Here is a 14,494-nt window from a genome sequence, read left to right as displayed (position 1 = left end):
TAGGAATCGAAGATGTGACTCTTGCCCCCAGCTTGAGGCCTTACCGTGTTCTTGTTAAGAATGGACAAAATGCTACCAGTCTCATAGTCTACCAGCTGTCCAATGAGGCTGGCTTTTTTCTCATTTGTGAAAGAAACTATGAGCTATGCATAAGTGATGTGTGCCCCTGGGCAAATTGACTCCCAAGATGGGAGTTCTTGGGAGGAAGAAGTTGTCTAGGTCACACATTTTCCTTTTTAAATACTAAATGTAATTATGGTTTTTAAAGAAAAGAAGAAGAAAGGTTAATGGAGATACACACATACCCTTTTTTCATTCTTCTACTAATTATAAAATCTTGAAAAGAGAGGCTATGTTACATGACATTCTGCAACAAATCCTCAGGTCCTTTTCAATGGACGTGGATAAAATAGCTAATTCCTATTAAAGTCAGAGGGACCTGTATATTTCAAATTAGTTTATATTATCTGATTAGCTAATGGCCATACTGTTTGTACATAAGAAATCAGACTTTGTGACCTTAGAGTAAGATTTGCGCCTGGAAAAATAGAAAGCACTATTAAAATGATCACTCATTTATGGAACATAAGAAGTAGGAAGATCGGTAGGAGAAGAAAGGGAAGAAGAAGGGGGGCAGGTAAACAGAAGGGGGAATGAACCATGAGAGACTGTGGACTCTGGGAAACAAACTGAAGACTTTAGAGGGGAGGGGGGTGGGGACATGGGATAGGCTGGTGATGGGTATTAAGGAGGGCACGTATTGCATGGTGCACTGGGTGTTATACACAAGTAATGAATCATGGAACTTTACATCAAAAACTAGGGATGTACTGTATGGTGACTAACATAATATAATAAAAAATATTATTAAAAAAAGGAAATAGGAAAAAAAATGATTACCCATAGAACTACCTTTGTTTTTAACTCACTCAACTTGGCAGAGGTGTCTGTGCTTTTCTAAAAACTTTTCCCCCATTTTTAAAGGAAAACTTTACGGACGAGGAGCAACAGACAACAAAGGCCCTGTTTTAGCATGGATTAATGCTGTGAGCACCTTCAGATCCCTGGAGGAAGTAGGTAACCAGCTGTGTTTGGGAAGGGTTGGTGTCGACAATGGTCACTATGAGGACAATGATGTTGGTGATGATGATGGCAATGTTGACAGGGAAGGTGATGATGGGGACAATGATGATGACGATGATGACGATGATGACAGTACAGGTGACGGATGATGATAACTGTATTGACAACGAAGGTGAGGATGACGATGACGACAATGTGGAAGACAGTGATGAAGACAATGATAACAATGATGACAATGATGAGGACAATGACAATAATGATGATGATAATGTTGACAGTGATGGTGAGGACAATGGTGACTACAATGATGATGACGATGATGACAGGAATGATGATGATGATGATAATGACGGTGACGATGAGGACAATGACCATCATGATGATGATGATGACTGGGAGGATGAGAATGACAGCAATGACAATGATGAAGATGACAATGATAATGAAGGTGATGACGAAGATGACCCCAATGAAGATGATGACAACAATGATGACGATGATGACTAGAACAATAACGATGACAATGACGATGATATCAATGATGATGACAGTGAGGGTGATGACAATGGTGATCATGACAACAATGATGATGACGATGATTATAATGACAGGGATGACGAGGATAATGACAATAATGATGATGACTAGGATGATGAGAATAACAATGACAATGATGATGACGATGATGATGATGATAATGACAATGAAGGTGTTGGCGATGACAGTGATGACAACCGTGACGTTGATGACAACTTTCTGTCCTCTTCCCTTCCTTCCTTCCTCCCTCCCTCCCATTGTTCCTCCCTCCTTCCCTCCCTCCTTCTCTTCCCTCCTCCCTCCCTCCCTCCCTTCCTCCCAAGGGAGAAAGCAATATTTATGAGGAAGTTCCTGTATAAAGGCCAAAATCCACTTTGCTTTTTAGCTTTCAACTCTGAAACATACATAATCAGAGACAAAACATAAGACATTTGCCCTTGGACAAATCAGTTGATCTCTCTGAGCCTCATTGACCTAATCTGTGAACTAGGAATAGTTATTCTGCCTTAGGAATCTGGAGTGGAGTAATGAGGTAACACAGAGGAACCCCAGTGCCTGTGAGTGTGAGGCCCTTTATGAGGGTGGGTTCCTTCTTTTCTGGTGCCCCCCTTGTTCTTCTGCCTTCCCATCCTCTCTTTCCATGTTGCTTACTGAACACTTGAATGCACCTCATATCACCAGATTATTTTACTAAGAGTCAGACAACTATTAATAGCCATATTGCATAGGTTGGAAGGTGAGTGGCCGAGAGGTGAAATGGCTTGTCCCAGGCCCCTTGGATGTCAGTGACAGAGAAGATACCAAAACCCAGGCCTGGCAGCTAGTCTGTCCTCCTCCCCCAACACGTAGTTGCTATTGGCTTGTATTTTATTAATCACGTTTTACCAGAAAATTCTTAAGCCATCCAACTACTTCTCAGCAATTGTTTTCTAGTTAAATGTTAATAAAGAGCTTTCAAATACTAATATTTCAGAACTTTAGCTTAATTTCTTAAGACACATAGAAATAAATCTATGCAAGGGATACATTTGAACAAATCATTATCCCAAAATGCCCTTAACCAACTGAATGATCGAAGGTCACTTACTTTCTAATACATAATCCTCCAGTCATCCTGCCTTTGCTGATCTTTGGTGAGTCAATCCCCACTCTTTAAAACTAATTAGTGTGTTTGTGCCATCGTTTATCTGCATAGAATTACTTCTAGAGTTCTCCTGTGTGTGTTTTATGCTCCAGGAAAAGACTTTGACCTCTCTTCTTCATGTGGCTCTCAAAGATATGAAGTTATAAATTATAAAGATACAAAAAGATCAAAACCAAATGGGGGAAAGGCACATTGTAAAAATTTTAAAGGAGCTCTTCTGTGCCTTAATATTAACTAGAGTAAAACTCAAGTTCCATTTTGCTGCCAGATCAAAGCCTTTGAATAAGTTAAAAGGCAGATTGAACTCAAAGCTGAAAAATAACAGATACTTGAAATAAAAATTATCCTGAGGCTTAAACATTAGACAGTCTTTCAAAGGAAAGAGTTCTCATTTATCATGCTCAGAATTATGAGGACAGAAAAGAGATTTGTAATCGAGTAACCTTTCTTGAAAGTTTCCTTTTTGGGAGGAGGAAAGCGTCTGTCTCTGGCGGCCCAGCAGAGCTCCACAGTGTGGTGTTGCTTCTCTTGCAGGAATTCCTTCCCCGAATCATCCTTTAGGGTCCACAGTGAATCCATCGGGGTCAAGCTGGAGGCCATACACTGGGTCTTCCCTTGTATTCCCCTTCACTGTTTTGTTCACAACTCCTTTGTTGTGAACAGAGCTGTTGGGAATGTGGACAACCCGTAATAGTTCATGTATTTATGTCACATGCAAACTAATTCTGGATCTGAAAAGATGAACGGGCAAGTCGTGCAATTTTTTGACGGGGTGATTTGTTCTGTTGTTAATTTGATTCAGGATCTCCCCGTGAATATCAAATTCGTCATTGAAGGGATGGAAGAAGCCGGTTCTGTTGGCCTGGAGGAACTGGTCAGGAAAGAGAAGGACCGGTTCTTTTCCAGTGTAGACTACATCGTCATTTCCGATAACCTGTGGCTTAGCCAGAGGAAGCCGGCCCTCACTTACGGCACGCGCGGAAACAGCTATTTCACGGTGGAGGTATTTGCAAGCCCAGTGCTGTGCAGGGGGGAGTCTGTCCTGGGATCTTGGTGGGAAGAGAGAAAGCTCTTGGGAGAGCGGAGTTCTGACCTGGAGGCATGGCCCGGGGTCCTAGAGATCTCGGAACTGGGGGATTCAGGAAGCCTCCCAACAGGAGTGGTTGTGCTGCGTGCATTTTTCCGGAGAGAGAGGATTCAGGGGTTTGTGACTTGCAAAACAGAAAGGTTTCGGGACCATGGCCGCGGAGTTTGTGGGTGAGAACAACAGTCCACAGGGGCGAGGAGCCTGCCTGATCAGGGGCTGGGCTCGGCTGCCAGCAGCGGGACGGTGCCTGGCGTCCCACAGGCGTGTGTGGTCAGGGGCGGGAGGGGGGGCGCCGGCATGGCCAGGCTGCGTGGCAGTCTGGCTCCCACGGTGCAAAGCCTTGTGCACACATCTTAACCTCACAGCCTCAGTTTTTTTACCTGCAAAGTGGGCCCAGGGTGGTTGTGATCCCTAAGCACGATGTCCGGTTCAGCTTCCTTTAACTTTTCTGTTCATACTGACAGAATTTAGAACCAGAAAGTCCCTCTGTGATAAATCATTTTTTTTTTATGAGCCACGGACTGAGCTCCAGAGTGGGGGCAGGGAGGAAGTTACTAGTGGAGACACCAATGAAACTGCAAGACAAGAATCAAGAGAAGATGGTGTCTGGAAGGAGGGTGAGCGGTAGACGGTCGGCTGCATAGGCTCCAGCCACTCGGAGAAGGGCTGCTGGCCCCACACACAGCTGTGCTAGAGGAACAACTGGGGACTGAATTCAGTTTCGGGGATTCGGGAAAGAATGAGAAATGAAGACACAGGAGGGCCCTGAGGGACGGTGCGTGGGGGCGTTCTCCGCCACGTGGAAGCCCTCTCCAGAGCAACCACAGAGGTGGGCGCCTGTCTTCCGTCTGATCTGTCTTACAGGTGAAGTGCAGAGACCAAGATTTTCATTCAGGAACCTTTGGTGGTATCCTCAATGAACCAATGGCTGATTTGGTTGCTCTTCTTGGTAATGTCTTTTTCATTTCACTTAAAAAAAAAAAAAAAGATTTATTTCTTTATTTGAGGAGGCGGAGGAGGCAGAGGGAGGGGGAGAGAGAATCTCAAGCAGACTCCCCACTGAGCCTGGAGCCCAAGGCAGGACTCGATCTCATGACCCTGAGGTGATGACCTGAGCTGAAACCAAGAGTCGGACACTCAGCTGACTCAGCCACCCAGGAGCCCCTTCATTTCACTTTTTAAGCATCATGGAATCCACTAGAATACAATTCTGTTTGACTCAGTGCCTCTCGCCTCCCTTGGCCTCCCAGCCAGTTCCGAGTAGCGGTGCAGCAGGAGAAAAACCATATTCCTAGCTCCCCCCCCTTTGGCTGAGTGTTCCTTAGGCTTATTAAGTCCGCATTAGTTTTGTTCATGAAGTGCTTCCTCAGCTCACCCCCTTTCTTTTACTGGGTATTGTGACACATCAGGCCATGCTCAGGACAGTGGCAGAGAGACCCCTCTGGAGAAGCATCCAGACATGATGCCAAAGGCACCGCACCACCTGGCATCCTGTGTCCAGTTCTGTGGCCTCCAGTGGCGTGGACACTGCCATCGCTTTGCGCGTCGCTGCCTGCTCCTGACCTCCCGTAGCGCACCTGGAGTTCCCAGGCAGAAGTGGTGTGTACGTGTGTGCGTTTCCAGATAGCCAGCGTGCCCCCCCGCCCCCCCGGATTCGTCCTGTAGCTCTTGCCTGCATCCGGGCTGGATCCCGGCAGTGAAGGAAGCTTCATCCTCAGGAGCCTCACTTGGAGGGGCCCCTCTTACAGTCTTGGCAAGGACACGGCTCTTTTATGTTCATAATTTGGTGTTCTTAAAAAAAAAAGGAGGTTCTCAGGGAAGCTTCAGACCCCACCATACTTGGATCTGTCTCCTTGGCACAAAGGGTACCTTTATGCAAATGTTACAACATGCCCCTTTTGGGCAGACAAACACCCAAAAAGCATGTCCTCCATGGGGATCGATTAACAAAAGTCTCTTTTCTTTCTGTACTGACACAGCTTTACCTCTGCCCCACTCGCTTGCACCCCCTTGGCCTTGGCCGTTTCAGACTGGGCACCGTCAGCTCCTGGACCCCTGCAGGGAGGTGCCCTTAGGGTCTTCAGGGCCATCTTTACTTGGGCAGCTTCTCGGGCTTTCATTCTGCAGAGCAAACATTGAAATCTCTAGCTCTACCAATCACGTGTTATCTAGCTCTGCTATCTATCTTTTATCTACCAACCACCTGTTCTTTCTATCTATTTATCTACCATCTATCTATTCCTTTATGGCCTTCCAGTTCTCCTAAAATATAATTCTTGGACAATATTTCCCATGCTGGATCATTTCAGACAGAATACAACAATCCATTTTCCTTTCAAGTGTTTAAAATTTTTCCAGAAGAATTCAGATAGCATGCAACTCAATATTTGGGGAGAGGGAAGAGAGTTCATTTTCTGTTTTACAGAACTAATTTTCTTTTCCCTAGAAACAACATCATCAGATCTTTACGGTGCATTTCAGTCTCCCCCAATCATGATTTTTGCATGATATTCTCTTAGAATGTACGGTTTCACCCAGTCGTAGAACTCCTGTAGTCCTGCAAATGCATATGGCTCTGCTAAGAAAAATCAGATCAGGATCATGAACAGAATGAAAAGCATATGGTTTCACTTTCTTTAAGTTTTTTGAGACAAATCAAATAATCAGTTCATAACAAAATGATTCTGGTTGGGTCATCTATATGGCTTTCATATGCGTTGTACAAAGGCCTAAGGACATAGGGTCGAGCTTCGGCGCTGATGACAAGCAGCTTTGCTTGCTGACCCCGATAGTGTCTTGGCTCCCATGCCCTTCCTCGGGGCCACCACAGGTTAGGATGTCCTGGGAGAGCTGGTTCCTTCGGGTCCTCCCCCCGCTGCTGTGTGACCTTGTGCAAGTCCCTAATCTCTCTGTCCTCCGCCTTCCTCAGCTGTATGTTCCTCATAACCGTGATTGCTAATAGATTATAAACATTTATGGAGTGCCAACTCTGCGAAAGGCATGGGAGTCTCCACTGGGGGACACAGTGACACCAGTCCGTCCCCATCTTCAAAGAGGCTTAGACTGGGGCGTGTTTGGGAAGTGGGGTGGTGGTGGGGGTGGAGTTACTCAGTTTGCCCAGAGCCCTCAGCTCCCGGGCTTTCCTCTTGGTGGACATTCCCGTTCCCTGCGCCTTCCTAAAAGCCACGAAGCAGGGAAGATCCTGGGCCCAGGGCCCTCTAATATGCATCAACTGCCCTGTAGTGTTAAAATGTTAAATTCCAAGAGGGCTCCTGGGGATCAAGGATTACATTTGCTTCCTGCTAGCAGTTTTCAAAGGCACCACTCTCTCTGCCTCCCGTGCATTTCCCGGCTGGGCTCCTGGCCGAGGAGGCCGTAGTGGCTGCAGAAATTTCATCAAGTTCAGAGGATCATGATTTCAAGGGGGAATGGAGAAGGGGTGGGGAGCAACATCCTGTTTTCATGGGAACACATTCAATGTTGAAGAACTGGGGCCAGGCGTGGAAGGCAGAAGCATGAACAGCACGTGTGTAGCGTTTTCCCACTGCCTGGCCCTGTGCTGGCAGTGCCTGGCCGTGCCTGGAGGACACTATGTGCCGAGCGGCGCCCCACAGCCCTCCCTAATCAGACCTCCGCTGGGGGACTGAAGGGGCAGGGAGAGGGGGACATGCTATTTCTCTGCTCTCTGGCTATGTGTCTGCTGACTGTCTTTCCAGCCTGCAGCTGGGAAGGCTGCCCTGCATCCTGAGAAGACAGGGTCCGTGATTCAAAACCATACCCTGGACTGGGCCGGGCCAGCTCTGCTGGAGAAGTGCAGGAGCTCAGGGAAAGGCCACGCTGCTCGAAGCCCAGCCTAGTTTGCTAACGACCTCTGACCTCCACCCCGGGGTAATATCTGGTAAGGTCAGCTGGAATAATAGGAAAGGTGTCACAGTTCTTGTCAGAATGTGGACACTGAGCATCCTGGCCGCTGGAGTATTTCAGGTCTTAATTGTTGTTAACCTTGACATTTCAAACACTCCTCTCTTCTTACCACCGAGGCCGTGCCGGGCGCGTCCCCCATGATCTTGGGGCCCAACCGTGATGCTGCCTTGGCTTTCCCCGTGCGACCCCCTGCGGGGCCCCGGCTGCTTCTGTGCCCCTGCAGTTTGCTCCCCTCTACAACTGTTTGTTTGTGGACCCACAGGTGTTTCTTCGCCCTGTGTCTTTCCAGCCAAATTATGAGCAGGGTCTGTCTCTTCCTCACTTTTGCAGCTCTGTCCTTGCCTATGAGAATGTCAGCAGAAGTTTAGGGATGGGCACTGAAGGGGAGACTTAGTGATCATATTTTTGATGGCGCTTTTACGTTTGATTTTGATTCTGGTGAGGGTACAGAGGGTGGCCCGCAAGTCAATGCCAGCCAGTCCCAATCATTGGCGCCCAGTGTATTGTTTGACTTAAATTTTACTAACGGGTTTATACCAATTATTTACCATATTACATACTTTGTTGGGCTAAATGCAGAGAATTCCATAGCACGGTGTCTCAGGGAGGCTGGCTCGTGCACAGCAGGCTGCAGACTGTCCCCAAAGTGCAGCTGTGGAACTTTGGGTGAAGTGTGGGGGCACCAGGAACGGGCGCTAAGGAGCACATGGTTGAAAGCCAGAACACCGAAGCCTTCCCTTCTCATTTTGCTGCCTTGACACCTCAGAGCGTAGGGTTTTGCCTTCTAGGATCATCTGAAAGTCCTGGGACACCCAGTAAGGATCACACCAGTGCCATCCCGCGGGTTCTGGTAGGGTGTTTACCTTGGATTCTGTTGTGTCTGCACAGAGAGCCAAACCACCTGCCGTTGGGCTCAGGGAGGGTCACAATTGTCATTTAGCCTGTGTGGTGAGTGGTGGTGCTGTTGCTGATGAAAGCGGAGTCTTAACATGTCCTCTTGTCCCCAGGGTTCATCCCACGCCTTGAACATAGCAGGTGTCCAGTAACGAGGGGGAGCCTTCCACCCTCTGCTTGTAATTGTTGGCTGGAAGATTTGGAAAAACAGTGCTTCACAGCAGTTTTTTGACATTGTCAAGTTACAGTCACATTAAGAATGTGGAGCTTATTTTTTTATGAAGTGCCTTTACTTGAATGAAAGGCCTCAGGGGGCCTGAAGATGAATTTAGATGCCCTGGACACAGTTTTCGCCATTTCTGTTAGTCTGCTTGCTACTTTGGTCAGTGCGTTCTCAAGGCAGTGAGCAATGTTTACTAAATCTCCACTTCTACGTCCTCTGTAGACATTCAGTGATGATTCCCCCCATTCCTATTAATCCCCAAACTTGTTCATGAATAACAGACTAGTATATCTGCTTATTCACCCTGAAGGCATTTGTGGTCATGACATATGCCTCATAGGCTAGATCTCAAGGGTATTATGCTTTTGATTAAAGACGAATGTTTATTATATGATGGTGTGTATATGGGGAGAGAAGCTGAGAAAGAAAGACAATTTTCAGTTCCTTAGGAATGTTTGTATAACATACATACATATTGAAGATTTTTTATAATTGACCTATAGTACTTTTTAACTCAGGATAAATTAAAAATTTAAAAGGACCCTTATCTATGACACAGAAGGTATAATTGAGAACTTATATAATGCAGGTAAGTCACAGCCAACTGTCATGTGTTTCCATCTCTCCATCAACAAGGCGGACATTAGAATGGGTGTGGGTCAACCTGAGTCTGCTGGAGACCAGCTCCTTCCTCCAGCCATCCCCTCGGAGATGGGAGTGGTGCCGGTGGCTCTGCCGGGGGGACCAGGGCCTGTCACGAGGCCTGCGGCAGCCTCAGGAGACTCAGCCATGGTCCTGCTCCGGGCCCAGAACATCGGCATGCTGGTAGCTTCTACTGGCTTTGTTTCCTGTGCTCACCTTGCAGGCAGCCTTGTAGACTCATCTGGTCATATTCTGATCCCTGGAATCTATGCCCAAGTGGCCCCTGTTACTGAAGAGGAGAGAAACATGTACAAAGCCATCGATCTGGACCTAGAAGAATACCGGAATAGCAGCCAGGTTAAGAGATTTCTGTTTGACACCAAGGTATGGTCACAAGTTGGTGGCTAATCTGAAAGAGGAGTGACAGTAATAAATCCTATTTTTCCCGTTCCTCATTTACTGTGGCCTCGAATCTGCACACCTCAGAACTGAAACCCGACGTTAACTCTGAGGCAGATTTCCACTTTCACGGCCACTTAACTTCCTCAGGTCTAGAGCAACCAGAACTTTATCTGGGGTCCGCCTGGTGGCACTGGTGTCAGGCACGTAAGCTTGGGGCCATCACTCGGTTCACAGACATGCTTTTCCAAGTCGGCTTCTTGGACTCGATCCCACGCCGGCCTCCAGCTACCTGTGCTTCCTACCTGCTTAAGATTGAGAGCAGTCTGACATTATTCCAGCTCCAAGACCCCTAAGACTTCATTTCAACAGACAGAATTAAGAGCCTTAGGGGCTGATCTGTACGTTGCTACATCGCTGCCTCAGTGTAGTAAAGAAACCAGAGCCCAAAGCTTTCATTTCTGTCAAATGTGGATGTTTTCTTTCCCCTTCTTCTTTTTAAAACCTTTGCCTGCTACGGTGTGTGGTGGCTACGGCTGGTTCTGGGGGGCTGCCGAACGGAGGTGCTGGAGGTGACTGTTGCGGAGTAGGTCTCTCCCCTCCGACCAGCTCTGCCTTGGCCGCAGCAGGAAAGAAAAGTGGCTCAAACATACGCTGAGTTCTCTGAAGCCTTCTGAGAAAGAAAATGCGTTTCCTGTGCAACTGACCATCATGGTGATTGGGGATAGAAATTTCTAATCAAGCTCCAAATTCTGAAAGCCCCTTTGCCATCTGTTAACTTCAGAGCTGAAGCGACGAGGGGCCCGCGTCCGTGGAGCAGCTCGGTCCGGCGGGGGCAGCAGAGGGTCTCGGGGCCGGAGGGGAAAGACTTGTGTTGGGGTCCAGGCACGTCTGAGGAAGGTGATAATTAACTTGTCATGAATGGTGTCAGATATGTACAGACATGGGCAATACAGGCAATACAATTCAACAGAGTTTTAATGGAATATTCTTTCATGTAGTAAAATAATTTTAATTCAGGAGGAAATTCTGATGCACCTATGGAGGTACCCATCTCTCTCAATCCACGGGATCGAGGGCGCGTTTGATGAGCCTGGAGCCAAAACAGTCATCCCTGGCCAAGTTATAGGAAAATTTTCAATCCGTCTGGTCCCTCACATGAATACGTCTGTGGTGGAAAAACAGGTAACAGATGTGCACTGTTCTTCCTGCAGCACCATTTCTGAGTGTCGCATTCCGGGGTAGTGAGCTATTCAGTTGTTAGCACTGAAGTGCCACCCCCCCGCCAAAAAATATATATAAAAGGGACTGGAACAAATGTCAAGAAACCAATATAATTTTTGTTCGGTAAAAATCTCTTTCCGTAATTATATGCAATTACAGTAGTCAGATAAATAACTGTTTGGATTGAAGTGATGGGAAGTATTTTTACATTAAACAGTTGACATAAAGACAAGATTGGTTTACACACAGATGGAGAAGCTGACTGCCTACGGCCGGATGGAGCTGGAAAGCTCAAACCCGTAGTTAGTTTGCCCTTGGTGTCTGAAATCAACACTCTGGAAGCAGCCGTTTTAATGAAAATGTTATCTGGAAGGAGTTTTATGTCTAAATTATCAACCTATCATCAGTTTACCGCAAGTTCAACAGAAAATAGGCTCTGAATAAATGAGCTCCAAGAATACCTCATCCCAAATCTCTATATCCCATTGACCTCTTTTATTGTCTTCTTAGCGCTAATTACATCCTAAAATGCCCGCCTTCCCTGTCTCTGTCCCTGTTTTCTCCCCACGCTCCCTCCTGTTTTGGATGTATTGTTTCTCTTACTTATAACATATGGATTCCACCAGGGGAGCCCCCCCCCCCGCCCCTGGTTTTGCTCACAGCTGTATTCCCAGCACCTAGAACTGTTCCTGTCAACATGACAGGCATTCAACAAATGTTTGTTGAAGGAATGAATGGGAGGAATATTTCAGAGTGTGGAGTTTTCCTTGGGAGCATTTCCATGGTGGCCACTGGAATGGAGCCCAGGGGACAGAGAAGGATGCTGACGAAAGGCTCCTTTATAGCTTCGCTTGGTATTGCCCCCTCCCCTTTTCAGAGATTCCCAAATGCCTAATATTCCCAAAGTAGTCATTAAGGTACTGACAAGTCTGAAATGAGGGATATTCGAATTGAGAAGTTGTACTGTGTTTCATAATTACCAAACATTAGCAGTCCCACACTGTGGTGAGGATGGGGTGGGCGCAGGGCTGAGGATTGGAGCGTCCACAGATAGAAGGGGCGTGAGACCCTCGTTCGAAGCTCTCAGTCCCAGAGGCCCTGCTCACTGTCAGCCCTCTGCGAGAATGAGGTAAAATCACGACACTTGAATTTGTTGGGCTGGGATTTCAGTTTCTTGATCAAAGACTGCTGTATATTCACTGCACAGGAGAATAGCTTGAAATTTCCTCTTACAACTGAAAATGTTCCTTTTCAGGTGAAGCAGCATCTTGAATATATATTCTCCAAAAGAAATAGTTCCAACCAGATGGCTGTTTCTATGACGCTAGGACTACAGCCGTGGATCGCAAATATTAAAGATAATCAGTATCTTGCGGCAAAAAGAGCCATCACAACAGGTGTGATACCTACGCACAATAGACGTGCGAGACCCGGAGTTGCCAGTTTTCTTCTTTCTTCTTCTTTTTTTTTTTTAGATTTTATTTATTTATTTGACAGAGCATAAGAGGGGGAAGCAGTAGACAGAGGCAGAGGGAGAAACAGGCTCCCGGCTGAGCAAGGAGCCCGTTGAGGGACTTGATCCCAGGACCCTGGGATCATGACCCGAGCCAAAGGCAGCCAGCGACATAACTGACTGAGCCACCAAGGCGCCCCGAGTTGCCAGCTTTTAACAGGACCAGGACTTGGTTCCTGGTGGGGCAGTGGACAAAGCAGGCACATTCAGAATTTCAGTTCAGTCTCCTTTTCAGACAGGCTGCGTCACTGCGTCGACAGCTCTGCCCAGGGTTCTTCATACACACTGTCTCCTCACCCCTCCTGACAGCCTCCCCCAGTTTACAAAGTAAGTCTGGAAGAGATTTAGGAATTTGCTGAATGAAGGGCACCCAGCTGGAAGTGCCAAAGCTGGGATCATGTCTGGAAGCCTGAATCTGGGGCAAAATGATGGACGTGTGAGCCTCTGATACCTAAGGAAATGATGACCGACATATAAAAATGTCCTTCGAAAGGCATAGCTGAATTTGCGTGAAAATATAGGAAATCTGGGGTTACAAATGAAGGAGCGAGGGGTGCCTGGATGGCTCAGTCAGTTGAGCATCTGACTCTTGGTTTCAGCTCAGGTCATGATCTCAAGGTTTATGGGATCGAGCCCTGTGACAGGCTCCTGGCTCTGGGCTCAGTGCAGAGTCTACCCGAGATTCTCTCCCTCTCCTTCTCCCTCTGCCCTACCTCTCCTGCACTTGGGCATGTGTGCCTGGGCTCGCTTGCTCTCACTAAAAAAAAAAAAAAAAAAAAAAAAGAATCTTATTTAAAAAAAAAAAGGAGCTCAATTTTAATGGAGTGAGAAAGCTGACTTTGGGCTGCCCTGTGGGGATTTGTTCTTTTTGGTCACAGGGAGGTTTGGGTTTTCATGGCCATAGGCCAGCAGGAGGTAGGGAACAGGAAGTGAGACAATTACATAAAGGCAGGACATTCCCCAAGAGCCCGCTCCCCCTGGAAGGGGCTAACCACGGACCCAGCCTCATAGGGTTTGGGTCTTTAATGTCTGCTCTCCATGGGGTCCAGTTCTGATGCAAACAGCAGGCCTCCTGGGATTTCCACAGAGAGGCCTCCTGGGGATGCTCATTTTATAAAATTACCGAACACAGAAACAGTTCGAGCCTAGCTGACTCTACAGCCAGTGGTCTTTTCAGAGCCACTCTGCTTCCCCAGAAGTAGCATAGCTTTCTTGGAATTTCTTTGGTGGCGCCTATTTTGACTGCATATACTTCCAAGTCCTGGGCAGGGTAATGTGGTTGGTGAGCACAGGACACATGCCTGGGCCTGGCTGCCTGGGCCGGGAGAAGGAATATCCAGTGTCTTTGGCTTCTGCAGCTGGAAGGTGACACTGCCAACAACTGCAACATAGCGGACTCTGAAAGTCAGGGGGACTTTCAGGGTGTCCCCAAAAGCCACATGGGGAAACCTTGACACGAGTTTACGTGGACTTACGATACTCTATTGCAGATGAGGCCTCAGGCTGCAACCCTAACAGAGCAGAGCTGGGATTGGAGGTCCAGACCACCTGAGAGCACTAATGCTTTATCAGGGATATCTGTACAAAGGACAATTAAAAATTGTGGGACAGGTCTGAGACTTAGAGCCCCACTTCTCTACATAATCATTCCTACTGCTCCCAGCTGATTTTACCAGTAAAATTTGGAAGTCAAGAAAAGAGGAAGAAAGTTATTAGGAAGGTAAATGTAATCTCAGCTGAAGAGTGATGTGTGATTGAAATGCCAAGGTCAACAGTAAAGACCTGAAATACTCTTGCAGGAATGCATAAGGCACCTTTTGGTTT

At 47.1% G+C, this 14,494-nt stretch overlaps 1 protein-coding gene across 2 annotated transcripts in view; it reads left to right on the top strand.

The window, feature by feature from the left end:
* The window catches only part of CNDP1 (carnosine dipeptidase 1), a 37,912-nt gene that overhangs the window by 21,943 nt on the left and 1,475 nt on the right, over window positions 1-14,494 (top strand). For both annotated transcript variants that reach the window (XM_057313326.1, XM_057313327.1), the window contains exons 5-10: window positions 985-1,073; window positions 3,567-3,767; window positions 4,716-4,800; window positions 9,758-9,918; window positions 10,954-11,118; window positions 12,413-12,554. In XM_057313326.1, coding sequence (XP_057169309.1) covers window positions 985-1,073; window positions 3,567-3,767; window positions 4,716-4,800; window positions 9,758-9,918; window positions 10,954-11,118; window positions 12,413-12,554 — 843 coding nt within the window. The remainder of the gene's footprint in view (window positions 1-984; window positions 1,074-3,566; window positions 3,768-4,715; window positions 4,801-9,757; window positions 9,919-10,953; window positions 11,119-12,412; window positions 12,555-14,494) is intronic.

The sequence above is a fragment of the Ursus arctos genome, unplaced genomic scaffold, assembly GCF_023065955.2.
Source record: "Ursus arctos isolate Adak ecotype North America unplaced genomic scaffold, UrsArc2.0 scaffold_17, whole genome shotgun sequence".
NCBI lineage: Eukaryota > Metazoa > Chordata > Mammalia > Carnivora > Ursidae > Ursus > Ursus arctos.
This window is presented reverse-complemented; position numbering and strand designations above follow the sequence as displayed.